This window comes from Parus major, chromosome 21, assembly GCF_001522545.3.
Source record: "Parus major isolate Abel chromosome 21, Parus_major1.1, whole genome shotgun sequence".
NCBI classification, from domain to species: domain Eukaryota; kingdom Metazoa; phylum Chordata; class Aves; order Passeriformes; family Paridae; genus Parus; species Parus major.
In genome coordinates, this window is record NC_031789.1 from 6,019,942 (window position 1) to 6,035,840 (window position 15,899).

At 35.9% G+C, this 15,899-nt stretch overlaps 2 protein-coding genes across 3 annotated transcripts in view; both read left to right on the top strand.

Annotated features, from left to right (window-relative positions):
• Nucleotides 1-12,924, top strand: SDF4 (stromal cell derived factor 4). Of its 2 annotated transcripts, none has more exons than XM_015648478.3 (7): nucleotides 1-130; nucleotides 833-1,209; nucleotides 4,937-5,073; nucleotides 5,440-5,553; nucleotides 8,706-8,864; nucleotides 9,942-10,117; nucleotides 11,353-12,924. In XM_015648478.3, exons 2-7 carry the CDS (start codon nucleotides 905-907, stop codon nucleotides 11,527-11,529), a joined length of 1,068 nt encoding a protein of 355 aa, XP_015503964.1. In that variant the 5' UTR covers nucleotides 1-130; nucleotides 833-904; the 3' UTR covers nucleotides 11,530-12,924. The 2 variants fall into 2 exon arrangements, with proteins under 2 accessions (XP_015503964.1, XP_033375121.1); XM_033519230.1 differs by having other exon boundaries at nucleotides 7-130; nucleotides 761-1,209.
• Nucleotides 12,925-13,024: 100 nt separating this feature from the next.
• Nucleotides 13,025-15,899, top strand: part of TNFRSF4 (TNF receptor superfamily member 4) — a 9,073-nt gene continuing 6,198 nt past the window's right edge. The window contains exon 1 of the mRNA XM_033519370.1: nucleotides 13,025-14,126. Within this exon, the coding sequence (XP_033375261.1) occupies nucleotides 13,918-14,126 (209 nt within the window). The 5' untranslated portion in view covers nucleotides 13,025-13,917. The remainder of the gene's footprint in view (nucleotides 14,127-15,899) is intronic.

Genomic DNA, 15,899 nt, shown 5'->3' on the forward strand with positions numbered 1-15,899 from the left:
CGCCTCCTCCCCGCTTCCCTCCGCCCGGCCAGCGCCGTGAGGGGCCGTGAGGGGCGGCCGGGCCCGGGCTGAGCCTCCCCGCGGCCGGCGCGGCGCTGGGGCAGCTCCGCTCCCTCCCGAGCGGCTCTCGGTGAGTGCGGTGGTTCCTCCCGCAGCCCCGCGGGGATCCCGAGGGGCTCTGAGGGGCTCCTGCGCGCGCTGTCTGTTGGATTTGGGATTTTCCCCCTGGAATTGTCGGGATGATCCCTGTGGGTCACTTCCAGGGCAGGATACTCTGATTTTACGGCTCCCTGACGGGTCCGCCCCGCCGCTGCTTCCTGGGTGTTTCCAGCTCCCGTCTTTCTTGGATCTGACCGTGTTTCCCTCAATCAGCCTTCTCCAAAAAAGCCTTAATTTTTTTCCAAAGAGCATTTTTGTTGGCATCTCTGGGATACTTCTGGGGCTTTTCCTGCATTTTCAAGGGTGTTCCTTTCCCAAATCCTCTGCAGACTGAAAGCTAATTCATTAATTCCATATATATTTTTTGTTTAACAGGCTTTTTTAATGTCTGGCATCAAAAACTCATCTATTTTTGTGTAGGTTCCTCTGACTTTATTCTTGTGTGAGTTTTTTTTACTTTTAAGTATATGTATGCAAATATATATATACTTACATATAAGTAAATTGTTAATATTGTGCATAGGTTATTTTTAATTTTAGACGTTCATTAATGACCTTTTGCTTCAGAGTTTAATTTTGTTTTTCTCCTTTTTTCTTTTAGATCATTTAACCTGCAGTGACATTCTGCTTCAGAGTTGAATTTCTTTTTTTTCTCCTTTTTTTTTCCTTTTAGATCATTTAACCCACAGCGATTTCAGCAGTGGAGAAATAATAATAAAAGAGGAAAAATAACTTAAAAAAGAAGATGTCGAGGCAAGCTTTCCTGTGCACTTTGGGATCTCTTTATTTCTCCCTGCTCTTCATCTTCCTCTCGATGGATGTTTGTGCCAGGCCTGCGAATAATTCCGTGCTGAAGGAAAAAGCGGCTGAGGGCAAAGAGGAGAACGAGATCCTCCCCCCGGATCACCTGAACGGTGTCAAGATGGAGATGGACGGACACCTGAACAAGGAATTCCATCAGGAGGTTTTCCTGGGAAAAGACATGGAGGAATTCGAGGAGGATTCAGAGCCCAGGAGGAACAGGAAGAAGCTGATGGTGATTTTTTCCAAGTGAGTCACTGGCAGTGCGGAGGGAAACGGGACCAAAAAACCCCCAAAACTAGGAATTTCAAAGATTTTAAAATATTAAAAATTATTAAATTTATTGAAATAATAAAATTTATTAAAATTATTTAACCAAAAATTATATTATGTTATGTTATATTATATTATATTTTTATATTATATTATATTTTTATATTATATTTTTATATTATATTACATTATATTATATTATATTTTCATTTATTAAAATTACCAAATAATTCATTAGAATTATTAAATCATTAAAAGTTTAAATCACTATTCATGTTTTTAAAATGTGGGGATTTTAATTAGGATTTAACAATTGGGAAATGTAATGAGTATTTTCAAAATTCAGGACTCTAATTAATGTTTTTTAAATGTGTGGGGGTTTTAATTAGGTTTTCAAAGTTGGGACTTTTAAGGTTTCACAATTGGGAATTTTAAGATTTCCAAATGGGAAGCTTTAATTAATATGTTCAAAATTAGGGATTTTAATTAGGATTTAATAATTGTGAATTTTAAGATTTCAAAATGGGAAGTTTTAATGAATATTTTCAAAATTGAGGATTTTAAATGAATATTTTCAAAGTTTGGGGATTTTAGTTAGTATTTCATAATTGGACATTTTAATTAATATTTTCAAAATTGGGAATTATTATTAATCTTTCCAAATTTGAAAGTGAAAGGCCTCACCCTGGAAATGCTGTGTTTGTGTTTGGTGCCAAAATACTCAGTTTCTATGTTGGAAAAACAACTTTAAAAGTGTGAAAATTCCTATTTCTTTCTCCCGGTTAATCAAGAATTTATCCCCCTTGGGATAAATAAAGAATTTATCCCCCTCCTCCCCTGGGGAAGAAGGATTTCCTTAGGCTCCAGTTTGTGCTAAGTTTGGTTTCAAACTTCAAAATTTGGCAATTTTAATTCTTTATTTAAAATCTTTGGCCTTTTTTTTCACCTGGATCTTGGGTCTTTTCCTGTTGGGACTTGTACAAATAAAAGGAAAACACTGGGAAGACAATCCACGGAAAAGGGTCAGGGAAAATTACAGGAAATGAAAAAAAATTGGGATTTGTGCTCACAAAACTTCCAGTGGATGCTTCAGTGGCTAAAACTGCAGTGTTTTAAATGAATAATAAATAAAATAAAAAATAATAAATCAATTAAAAAAATAAAAAACCGAGGATAATTGCACATTCCAGGAAAGAACAGAACAATTCCTCAGAATTTAGAACAAGAAAGGAAAATAAAACGTGAAAATAGAAACAGAAAATTTCCCTTTTAAATTCATTCCTTTACTTGGTGTAAAAATCTGAAGTTGTATCTGAAGCCATTCAAGCATTTTCCTTTAATAAAAATCCCTTTTTTTGGCTCTGTTTCAGCACTTTCAGACACCAGGGGGCAGAGTTGGCTTTATTTGCATTTTTAAAATTAAAAGAGCTCCAGTTAATACCACAAGGGGGATATAATTACTAAATTAATAACAAAATAATAAAGTGATTTAATTTAAAACATCCATAATAACGTTGGAAATTCAGGGGTTTTGAAATTCCCCTCAGGAAAGGAATTCCAGCCAAACCAGGATTTTTTAAAAAATAAAATTTAAAGGAAATTATTTAATATTTTTTTTGTTTTTCAAGCCCCTTACTTCACTGTTAAAATATTAAATAATTAAGATTTCTTTATTCCTGGATGTTAATTGGGAACATTCAAGTCCTGGTTAGGAAATTCCCATTCTCATATTCAGATTTTTTTTCCTTGCTTATTATAAAAGGAAACTTCAATTAATTGGATTTGGGATCAGTTCCATTCCGAGATTTATTTCAAATTCCCTCAGAGGATCAGATTAAGAATGTAGGGAAGGGTTTTGGGGGCTTTGATGGATTTCTAGAGAGAAATCCCAGGAAAACCCAGTAAATCCCAGACTTCCAGATGCTCTGGAATTATTTTCTTGCAAGACAAACATAAAATGTGTTTTTAATCAATGAAAAAGTTCCATAAAAATCACAAATAAATTCAAAACATGAATTATTATTGAAGAGAATTCCTGAAAATACAGTTGGAAAAACTTCCCCAAGCTGTGACTTTCACAGAAAAACTGGGATTGAAATAATTACTATTTTGCTGAAATCTTGTTTTGGATGAAACAGAATCCAGCCCTGAAATGATTCACATCAAAACTTGGAATTTTTGGGGGTGGCAACGTTGGGATTTAAGAACCCTATGTTCATTGAAAAGGGGAAGGAAGCCCCAAAATCGGATTTTCTTGTGGTTTTAGGAGAGAAACTGGGCTAAAATTGGTTTATTATCCATCAGAAGAATTCCATTTTCCATCAGAAGAATTCTGTTTTCCTACAAAATTCACGCTTTTCCTGATTCCATGCTCCCACTTTGTGCTTCAACGCTTTAAATCAGCAATAAATTGGATTTTCTTCCTTTTTTTCCTCTAATTATGCTGCGATTTAGGTGGAAAAGGATTGGAAGGAGGAATTTTCACAGCTGTGATTTGAGGAAAACCCCAAATTGGAAATATTGAGGGGGGAAAATGCTTTTTTAAATCTGATTTTTATCCCAAACTTGGTCCCCTCCAACCCCTGAGCATCTCCCTGGTGTAAATTGTGATATTTCAACTCCCTAAATCTGCATTTTTGGGGTTGTTTGTCAATTTTTTCACATTTAGTTGACATTTCAAGGCAAATCACATGTTGAATAATTGGAGTTTCAATAGTAACAACTCTGTGATTCCAAGAGATAACAAAGGCCAGACTCAACCTGGGGCTTTTTAATTCTGTTTTTTCTTTGAGTTTTGGTTTTTTAATTGAACAAAGTGTGGGTTGGAGATGCTTTAAATAGAATTTCAAATGGTAACAAGATAAAATCTGATTTTTTAGTGGTATTTTGAATTACAGAGAGTGGGTTTGAGAGGTTTTAAAGAGAGTTTGATATGATAACGTCACAAAATCTGATTTTTTAGTGATATTTTTTAATATTTAATGTTCTGCTCAAAAAAACCCCTCAAAGTGGCAGAAAATTTGATTTCTTTTTGGTTTTGAATCATAATTTTCTAATTCAGTTCGTAATGAAATAACGATTGATGGAATGGCAAGAGAGAGGATTGGTCAGATTGGATTTTCCTGGTAATTTTAGTCAGGAAAAATTGAATTCTGCAGCTCCGAATCCAAGAAATTCCTTGGGAAAGCAAAAGCCAGGCAGAAAACTCATGGAGAACAAATGGATGTGCAAGTTTTAAATGAGTTAAAAATTAAAAATTCAATTAAATTAAAAAACAAAAAAAGGGGCTTGGGAAGAGAAATTAAGTGGGAATTCAAGGTCTGGAAGAAATTTTTCTAAGCAGTGACAATCCTGAATTTGGAGTGAGCCAAAATTCCATCAGGGATGATTTGTGGGAAAAATTTCCTCAGAAATATGATTTAATTCCAGGAAAAAAAAAAAGTTTTTCACTGAGGAATAACCTAAATATTGCTAAATTTAATGAAATTAATTGAATTATTTACATTTAATTCTGAAATGAAAGCTGAGCTGCCACTTGTTTTCTCGCAGAGAGCCAAAAATTAATTAAAAAAATTAAATTATTATTTAATTAATTCATTTTTCTGTTAGTTTTTACCGAATAAAACAATTTATAAATGAAAACAAAACCAGATTTTTCCCTCCTAAGCTCTAAATTTCAATCCTGTTTGTTTTTCCTCCCTAGGGTGGATATAAATAATGATAAAAAAATCAGTGCCAAGGAAATGCAGCGTTGGATCATGGAAAAAACAGATGAGCATTTCCAGGAGGCCATGGAGGAGAACAAAGTGCATTTCCGAGCTGTGGACCCTGATGGAGATGGTAAAATTCACATTTTTTTTCCTTTAAGATATCACTTTTTAAGTCAATTCTGGGATCCAGAACTTATTTCAGGGATCAAATTTAGGTTGGGAATGGCAAATTTGGATTTTTGTGGGAATCCATGTGCTGCAGGCAGGTCTTTGTTTCATAAAGAAACGGGAAAAAAATGAAATAAATTGGATTTTTCACAAAACCTTTGTGGCTTAAAGATCCTCAAAAACGAATCGGGTGACAGCTTTTATGTTGTCATTCCTAAAATTCCATGTGGGGTTGGGATGCTGGACTAAAAAACGTTAAAAATTTGCTTATTTTGAGATAATGAAATCAAAAATTCATCGTTTCAAGCTGAAATTTTCTCAATGACAGGTCACGTGTCCTGGGATGAATATAAAATTAAATTCTTGGCAAGCAAAGGCTTCAATGAAAAGGAAATTGCAGAGAAAATCAAAAACAACGAGGAATTGAAAATAGATGAAGAAAGTAAGTGCAGAATGGGGTTTGTGTTCCTGAAAGCTGGGTGGGAAAAATAAAAAGGGAGGGAAATGTTTGGTTGTTGTGCTCAGGGAGGATTTCAATCAGAAAAGAAAAATTTTGCATTTTTTTCCAGCTAAAATTTGGTGCAAAAAATGAGAATTTTTATAAGAAAACAAAAATTTTGCATTTTGTCCATCTAAAATTTGGTGTGAAGATGAGGATTTTTAAGAGGAATCTTCCTGTTTTCCTCCTTAAATAAATTTAAATTTACTGTTAAATTAAACTGGGAGGGAGATGTTTGGGTTGTTCTGCTTGAGGAGGATTTAAATAATAAAAGAAAAATTCTGTGGTTTTTTCCATCTGTGAAAATTAGGATTTTTAAGAGGAATCTCCCTGTAACCTCAAGAAAAATTTCAATTTACTGTTAAAGCAAACATTTAGGTCCTAAAAGAGAAATTCTGCTTTTTTTCTATCTAAAATGTGTTGTGAAAATGACATTTTTTTAAAAAGGAATCTTCCTGGTTTTCCATTAAATAATTATTTAAATTTATTCTAAAATGAGCCCTAAAACTGAAGTCAGAAGACACTAATCCTCCATTCATCTTAACCCAAGTCTGCTGTGAAAATTGCAATTTTTAAGGGGACTCTCCTTCAAGAAATATTTAAAGATTAATATAATAGTTGTTATTTAATTGATTTAATCTATTTCTTTAGTGTATTTAATTCAAGTAATATTTATTATTTAATTAATTTAATTAACTTAATATTTAATTAATTATATTATTTAATTTAATCAATATATAAATAATAAGATTGAAGTCGAAAGGCAGAAATCCTCCATTCATCCTAACCCAAATCTGTCATAAAAATTGCAATTTTTAAGGGGAATCTTCTTCGAGAAACATTTAAATATTAATATAATAGTTACTATTTAATATATTTCTTTAATGTATTTAACTTAAGTAACATTTATTATTTAATTAATTTAATATTTATTTAACTAATCATATGATTTATTTAATTAATATATAAATAATTAAATTGAAGTCAAAAGGCAGAAATCCTCCATTCATCCTAACTCAAATCTGCCATAAAAATTGCAATTTTTAAGGGGAATTTCCTTCAAGAAATATTTAAATATTAATACAATAGTTATTATGTAATTTACTTAATAAATTTCTTTAATGTATTTAACTTAAGTAATATTATTTAATTAATATATATTTAACTTATCATATGTTTTATTTAATTTCATTAATATATAAATAATAAGATTCAAGTCAGAAGGCAGAAACCCTAACCAGAATCTGCCATGAAAATTGCAATTTTTAAGAGGAATTTTCCTGTTTTGCCCCTTTAAAAAACCCATTTAAATTTCCCGTAAATCCCCCCTGAGCCTTTCCCTTTCCCTGCAGGAATGAGTCATTTCAGAATCCTTTGGGTGTCATTTTCCAGTGATTAAAAAACTGAAATGCAAAAAAAAAAGGAGCTGAGAAGGTGCAGGGAAATCACCTGGGGGTGACTTCAGAAAGCTCTGAGTGCTGAGTCAGGGCCTCCATTCTGCACCTGGCCACCAAAAGCTTCTCTGGGAAAATCGAATTACTCATCTTCCACTTCCTCAGAGGTTTTTCCTCCTCCTCCAAACACCATAAAATTGATTTTTGTGTTGTTTTTTTTTAAATAAAAAGCACCTGGGGGTGTGTAGTTTAAGGCATTTTCTGCAGAAATTTGAATTCTAGAAATTATTTTTAAAATATATATATAAAATAATAATAACAGTAATAACAATAATAACAACAATAATAACAATGATAACAACAATAATAAATACTTGATTAACAATCAAATAATCAATAATCAGATATAATCAAAATATGTAAATATAATAGTTAAATATAGTAACTAAATAGAAAAAATATAACACTTATTTTAATTAATTGATGGATATTGGCAGATAATTGGATTGTGGGATGAAATGAAAGAATTCCATGGGATTTTGGTGCTGATTTTTCTGTTCATGCACCCCCAATTTAACTTTCCTTGCAGCAAAATATATTGAATATTGTGATAAATAAATACCTGCAGGGTTTAAGCTTAAAAAAACGTCAGAGAGCTTGAAATAAATGAGTTGTGACCAATTAAATCCTAAAAATGGATCGGAATAACCTAAAGAGTGATCGGGACAAATTTTAAACATTGTTGGGACAACCAAAATCCTAAAAAATTATTGGGACAATTTAAATCCAAAAAATGGATTGTGATAATTGGAGTTTTAAAAGTGGTTTGGGACAAATCTTAAAAATGGGTTGGGAAAATTTAAATTCTAAAAATGGATTGGGACAATGGAAATCCTAAAGAGTGATTGGGATAAATCTTAAAAATTGATTGGGACAATGGAAATCCTTTAAAAATGGATTGGGACAACTGAAATCCTTTAAAAATTGATTGAGACAACTGAAATATTAAAAATTGGATTGGGACAATTTAAATCCTAAAGAGTGACTGGGACAATTTCAATCCCAAAAATGGATTGGGAAAACTGAAATCCTAAAGAGGGATTGGGACAAATCTTAAAAATTGATTGGGACAATTGAAATAATAGAAATGGATTGGGACAACTGAAATCCTAAAGAGGGCTTGGGACAATTGAAATCCTAAAGAGGGACTTGGGACAATTTAAATCCTAAAAATGGATTGGGAAAATGGAAATCCTAGAGTGATTGGGATAAATTTGAAAAGTGGATTGGGACAATTTAAATCCTAAAAATGGATTGGGGAAAACTGAAATACTAAAGAGTGATTGGGGCAACTGAAATCCTTTAAAAATAGATTGGGACAACTGAAATCCTAAAGAGTGATTGGGACAAATCTTAAGAATTGATTGGGACAATTTAAATCCTAAAAATGGATTGGGAAAATGGAAATCCTGAATGGGTTGGGAAAATGGAAATCGTAAATGGGTTGGGAAAATGGAAAATGGAAATCCTAAATGGGTTGGGAAAATGGAAATCCTAAATGGGTTGGGAAAATGGAAATCCTGAATGGGTTGGGCCAGGGGAAAGGACTCCTGGCAGGTGTTTGTGCCCCGTGTTGCGGCGGGCGCGGGTGGTCCTGCGGTGGGGCCGGAGCTTGATCCCAAGGTCCCGTGGCCGTTGCAGCGCAGGAGGTGCTGGACAACCTGAAGGATCGCTGGTACCAGGCGGACAATCCCCCTCCAGACCTGCTGCTGAGCGAGCAGGAGTTCCTGTCCTTCCTGCACCCCGAGCACAGCCGCGGAATGCTGCACTTCATGGTGCAGGAGATCATCCGCGACCTGGGTAAGCCGGGATTCCTGGGAATTCTGTCCCTGTGTTCCCCGTTTTATGTGGCTGCTGCACTTCATGGTGCAGGAGATCATCCGTGATCTGGGAATCCAGGATTTCCTGGGAATTCTCTCCCTGTGTTCCTGGTTTTATGGGAGGGTTTTTGTGAAATAATCTGATTTTATGAGTGAAAACTGCGAGTTTGTGGCATTTTTGTGGCATTTTTTCCAAAATTTTTGGAATTTTGTGGGGTAGTTTTATGCATTGCGGAATTCTTTTTCTGGGTTTCAAATTGGGAATTATTTCCATGAATTCCCATTTTTATGGGGATTTTGGGAGAGGGTTTTGTGAAATAATCTGATTTCATGAGTGAAGGTTTTGGCATAAATTTTGGAATTTTGTGGGGTTTTTATGCATCGCGGAATTCCAGTTCTGGGTTCTAAATGGAATTTCTGGGCTTTAATTTGGAAATTGTATCCGTGCATTTTGGGTTTTATGTGGATAAAAAAAATCTTTTTTTTTATTCACAATTGATGGTGCAGGAGATATCCAGGATTTAGGTAATCCAGGATCTCCTGGGAATTATATCCATGGATTCCTCTTTTTATGTGGCTATTGGGAAGGTTTTGCTTTTTTCCCAGATCAGGAGGAAATTACATTTTGGGGGGAATGAAAGCATTATAATTTAATTTTTTGTGGGAATTACGCAAATCTATTTGAAATTTTTGTGCTTTTTTGGTAGGAATTATGCAAAACTATTTGAATTTTTTATGGGAATTACGCAAATCTATTTGAATTTTTTGTGCTTTTTTGTGGGAATTATGCAAATCTATTTGAATTTTTTCTGCTTTTTGTGGGAATTATGCAAAACTATTTGAATTTTTGTGGGAATTACATGAATCTATCTGAGTTTTTTCTGCTTTTTTATGGTGCAGATCTGGAGGAAGTTCCAGTTTTTACTGGAATTAAATAGATTTTAATTTTTTCTCCTTTTTTTCGTGGGGAACAAAACAATTCTATTTCGATGTTTGTGGTGCCTATTCCCATTTGCAGGGGGATTGAAGGGATTGTGTTTGGGGGGGTTTCTCCCAGATCAGGACGGGGATAAGAAGCTGACGCTGTCGGAGTTCATCTCCTTGCCCGTGGGCACTGTGGAGAACCAGCAGGCGCAGGACATCGATGACGACTGGGTGAGGGACAGGAGGAAGGAATTCCAGGAGGTCATCGACGCCAACCACGATGGGATCGTCACCATGGAGGAGCTGGAGGTGAATTCCTCATCCTTGGAAATCCCGTTCCTTCCAAATCCAGCTTTAAAAGCCCCAAAACTTGAGTTACAGCTTGTTCTTTTAATTGGCATTTCATTAAAAAATTGAATATTTCAATTTCATTTTAGTTTTTTAATTTCATTTTAATTTCACTTTCATTTCATTTTAATTTCATTTTAATTTCATTTTAATTTCATTTTCATTTCATTTTCATTTCATTTTAATTTCATTTTAAATTAAATAAAAGACTTGAATTACAGCTCAATTTTTTAACAGAAAAATGAAAAATAGTTTTTATTTTATAAAAGAGAAAATACTAAAATATTTTAAAAATATTTAATATTTCAATTTAATTTAAACTTCAATAAAAATTAAGTAGAATTTATTAATTAAGTAATTAAAATTCAATTTAATTTTAATTTTGTGGTAATTTCATGATCTTTTAATTTTAAATTAAATATATTAAAACCCCAAAATAGTTGAATTACAGCTCAATTTTTTAACAAAAAATTGAAAAATAGTTTTTATTTTATAAAAAGAAAAATATTTTTAAAAAAATTTAAAAATATTTAATATTTCAATTTAATTTAATTTTTTTAATTAATTAAATATAATTTCTTAATTCAGTAATTAAAATTAAATTTAATTTCATGGTAATTTCATGATAGTTTCATTTTAAATCAAATATATTAAAACACCAGAATAGTTGAATTACAATTCAATTTTTTATAAATATTTCATTGAAAAATTGAATATTTTGATTTCATGTAAATTTAATTTTAATTTCGTATTAATTTAATTTTAAAATATTTTGTGGGAACAGTTGATAAAGCAGGAAAAACAACAGAATTTAGGTGCTGAAAATTGATAATTTTTCATTTTTAAGTGGAATTTGCTCCTGAGCTTAATTTGCGGCTCAAATTCCACAAATGTTCCTGGGAATGAGCTGAGAAAAATTGGGATTTCTGTCACAACAAGCACTGGAAAACTGGAAAAAAAAGAGAATTTAGGCTCTGCAAATGATAATTGCTCATTTTTAACTGTAATTCACAGCCAAAAGTCCAGAAATATTCCTTGGAATGAGCTGAAAAAATCCCAGATTTCCGTGGGAACAGCGGGAAAACCGCTGTTAAAACACTTTCTCAAGCTCTTTCTCCCCGCTTAGGGATCCAAGGAAGGGATTTCTGGCAAACATCTGAGTCCAGGCTGAGGCAGTTTTTCCATGTTTTTTTCAGGAATACATGGATCCCATGAACGAGCACAACGCGCTGAATGAGGCGCGGCAGATGATCGCTGTGGCCGACGAGAACCAGAACCACCACCTGGAGCTGGAGGAGATCCTCAAGTACAGCGAATATTTCACCGGCAGCAAACTCATGGATTACGCCCGGAACGTCCACGAGGAATTCTGAGCTTCCTCTCCCCTTTTCCGGAACTTCCCCAAAAGAACGACAAAAAAAAACCCAGGGAAAAAGGACTCGGCCGAGCCACAAGAATTCTTCACTGCTGTCACCGCTCCTCGCTAGGAGTTGTCTCAAATTCCCGGTTTTCCGTCCATCCCTGGGATCTGCAGCTCCTTGTTGGGAGAAATCGTGGAAATTCCTGGATTCTGGCAGTTTTCCTCCCTGGTTTGTGGGGTTGGATCCAGCTGGAATTCTGGCTGGTCTGGTTGGGGAGAATCCTGAAATATTCCCTTGTTGCCTTCAGCTGCTGATCCATGGAATCCCAAATAAAGGTTGGATTTTGGGAAGGGAACGGTGATTCCAAGGAATGTTTGTCCTCCACACCCAATTCCATTTGGGAGGCTCCTTAAATTTCTTCCCTCACAGCAGCTGATCCAGGGAATCCCAGATAAAACTTGGATTTTTGGAAGGGGACTGTGATTCCAAGGAACGTTTGACCTCCTGGGAATTGCCCTCACAGCTGCTGATCCAGGGAATCCCAGATAAAATTTGGATTTTGGGAAGGGAACGGCGATTCCAAGGAATGTTTGTCCTCCACACCCAATTCCATTTGGGAGGCTCCTTGAACAATCCCTTGTTTGCTTTTTCCAGCTGCTGATCCAGGGAATCCCAAATCAAAGTTGGATTTTGGGAATTTGGTGTTTCCAAGGAATGTTTGACCTCCTGGGAATATCCACACTCAATTCCAGTGTTTTTCTCGCCTTCCTGAAGAGTTATTGGGAATTTAATGGAATTTTTCACCTCTTTTCAGGGGGCTGTGGGGAAGAATTTATTTAAAATGTTAAAGAAAAACCCTTTGGAATTAAATGAATTGAAATGAAATGAAAATAAAATAACATTGATTAAAATTAAATTAATATAAAATCCCATTTTTTTTGTTGACATCTGCATTGGGAATGGGAGATTATGGCTTTTAAAAATGAGATTTTGGTTGAAAACCAAACAATTGGGAAGGTTTTTTTGGAATTTAAGCTGGTGGACAGAGCAGTGGGAATTCCCATGGAGTTTGATGGCTGCTTAATTAAAATTCACTGCTAAAATTAATGAGCTCTGTGCTAATTAATGCTGTTAATGAGCTGCTAATGATGATTTGGGGGGAATTCCAGGCTTTGGGTGAGCTCTGAAAGCATCTCTGGCCCAAATAAAATGGACTTTTCTTCTGCTTCCATCTTTCCTGGGGGGAAAAAAACCCTCTTAGGGAAAGAATTCCTGAAAATCTGAGATGTTCTATTTGATTAAATTTATTCTTAATATAATGTAAATACAGGAATTGCTGTCCCTCTTTCCCTTTTCCTGCTCTTTATTTGATATTTTTATTAAATTCCTTGGATAAAAGGTTTTATATCCATTTTTTTTTTGGTTTTTTTTCCCATTAAATATTTCTTTCCATGCTTTGGGAATGCTGCTGCTTTTAAGGTTTGTCAGGGAGGGCAAGAGATAAGAGGAATAAATTCCATTGATATTCTCCTATAAAATAAGTTTAAATACAAAATTTCCAGTAAAATCAGCTGATAATTGTCATTTATCTATGAAGAGATCCTGCCAACCCCATCCTAAATGAATTTTGGGACAGCATTAGCATGGATTCTCTACTTCCCAGTATTTTCTGGAGTCAGTGAAGGTAAAACTGGAATTCCAGGCAGCTGGAACACCTAAAATTGAGATGCTGGACCCAATTCCAATAGACTGGAAAATGAAATTCCCGTTATTTCCTGGACTCAGTGCAGGCACAGCTGCAATTCGAGGGAGCTGTCCTAGAACTGGACCACCTAAAATGTAATCCTGGATGCAATTCCAGTGGGCTGGAATTAGGAAATTCCCAAATTCCCAGTATTTTCTGGAGTCAGTGATGGTAAAGCTGGAATTCCAGGCAGCTGGAACACCTAAAATTGAGATGCTGGACCAAATTGCAATAGGCTGGAAAACGAAATTCCTTAATTCCCACTATTTTGTGGATTCAGTGGTGCCAGGGGCCTCTCCCAGAACCTCAACACCTAAAACTGAGCTCCCGCTTCCAACTCCAGCGGTCAGGAAAGTTCAATTCCCTAATTCCCGCTATTTCCACACCTCAGCCAGGCCAGTCCCACAGCGCTCCTCCCTCCATCCCTTCTTCTCCAGCCGTTCCCAACGGGATTCTCCTCCCTCGAGGGCTCCTTTTACCCCTTCAAACCTCAAGCTCAGCATTTCTTCTTCCTGCCGAAAAACCCCGGAGCGGGAGCGGGAAGGGGCGTGGAGAAAGCGGGAATTTCCCTCAGCTGTCCCCGCCCGGAGCCGCCCCTGAGGGGAACGGTGCCCTGAGGGGAACGGTGCCCTGAGGGGAGCGGCGCCCTGAGGGAAATGGCGGGAACGGCGCTTTCAAGGATTCCTTGGAATTTTCCCGCTCTCTGCTGGCTCCTGGCCGTGCCCATTCCCGGTTCCCTGAGTCTGGAATGCCGGGAGCACCAATACCGCTTCCATGATAAATGCTGCAGCGACTGCCCTCCCGGTGAGTGCCCGCCGCGGGGCTGGGAGAGCCGGGCTTCAGGGGAACAGCGAATTTTTTCCTAGTGGAATAGCTGGTTTTTAGTGAAATACCTATTTTTTAGTGTAATTTCTATTTTTTTCCTAGTAAAATACCTATTTTTTAGTGTAATTTCTAATTTCTTTCATAGTGGAATATCTATTTTCTAGTGCAATACCTATTTTTTAGTGGAATTTCTGGGGTTTTTTCTTAAGAAGCTATCTATTTTTTAGTGACACATCTAATTTTTTCTTAGTGGAGTATCTTTTTTTACTGAAATACCTATTTTTAATGGAGTATCTAATTTTTTTTTCTTAGTGGAATATCTTTTTTTTTCTTAGTGTTTATTTTTTAGTGGAAAATCGATTTTTTTCCTACTGTTTTTAGTTATAATACGTATTTTTTATTAGTTACTGCCTATCTTTTAGTGGAATATCTAACTTAGTGTAATGTCTGGGGTTTTTTTAGTGTAATACCTATTTTTAGTGTAAATATTTTTATTATATTTTTTCTTAGCACAATACCTAATTAATTAAAACTAAAAGCTTAATTAAAGTGTAATATCTAAATTTTTCTGAGTGCAATACCTACGTCTACTTTTCAGACTGATAAAAATCACTTTTAGACCAGAAAAAAATGGGAAAATCCTCCTTTTTGAGAGTAGTTTTTAACTTTTTTTGATCTCTTTTTGCTTCCTAAATGCCTCAGTCAGGAGAATTTCCTAAACCTTTTCCCCTCACTCTCTTGGGAAAGGATATTTGGGATCCACTGGGAGAAAGATTTGGGGCATTTCTGAATTTTTAGGGGCTGATTTGTGGGATTTGGCTGGTGAGGGAAGGCAGGACCTGTCCTAAAACCAGTCCTAGGCTGGAGGTGAGTCCTAGGTCTGTCCTAAACCTTTTCCCTCACACAGAACTGGAGGAAATGGTGGTTTGGGAAGGGAAATTTGGGATGCAGTAAGAAAAAAAATTGGGGTATTTTCTCCATATCCAGCCTTCTCCAGTCCTTTTCAGCTGCTGCATTTTGTGTTGATTTTTCACCTGGTCCAAACTTCCAGGGATTTTTCTCCTAAATAAAAAACAAGAACTACCAAATTCTGGGCACCATTTGTTCCCAAAGGATGAAATTCAGGATTTTCCCCCTCACGATCCCAGCCAATCCTGATTTGTTGCCAAAGGAAATTCCCCCTCACAATCCCACTGAATCCAAATTTTTGGGGTGTTTCTTAGGGGAAAGGGCCAATACCCATGCCAGGACACACTGATCCCAAAGGATGGAATTCAGGATTTTTCCCTTCACGATCCCAGTAAATCCCAATTTGTTCCCAAAGGATGAATTTCAGGATTTTTCCTCTCTCGATCCCACTGAATCCAAATTTGATCTCAAAGGATGAAATTCAGGATTTTCTCATGATCCCAGCCAATCCTGATTTGTTCCCAAAGGAAATTCAGTATTAACCCCTCACAATCCCACTGAATCCAAAATTTTGGGATGTTTCTTAGGAGAAGGGCCAACACCCATACCAGGATCCCAAAGGATGAAATTCAGGATTTTTCTCCTTATGACCCCACTGAATCCTGATTTGTTCCCAAAGGAAATTCAGGATTTTTCCCCTCATGATCCCGATCTGTTCCCAAAGGAAATTCAGGATTTTTCCCCTCACGATCCCAGCCAATCCCGATTTGTTCCCAAAGGAAATTCAGGATTTTCCCCTCACGATCCCAATCTGTTCCCAAAGGAAATTCAGGATTTTTCCCCTCACGATCCCAGCCAATCTCGATTTGTTCCCAAAGGAAATTCAGGATTTTCCCCTCACGAT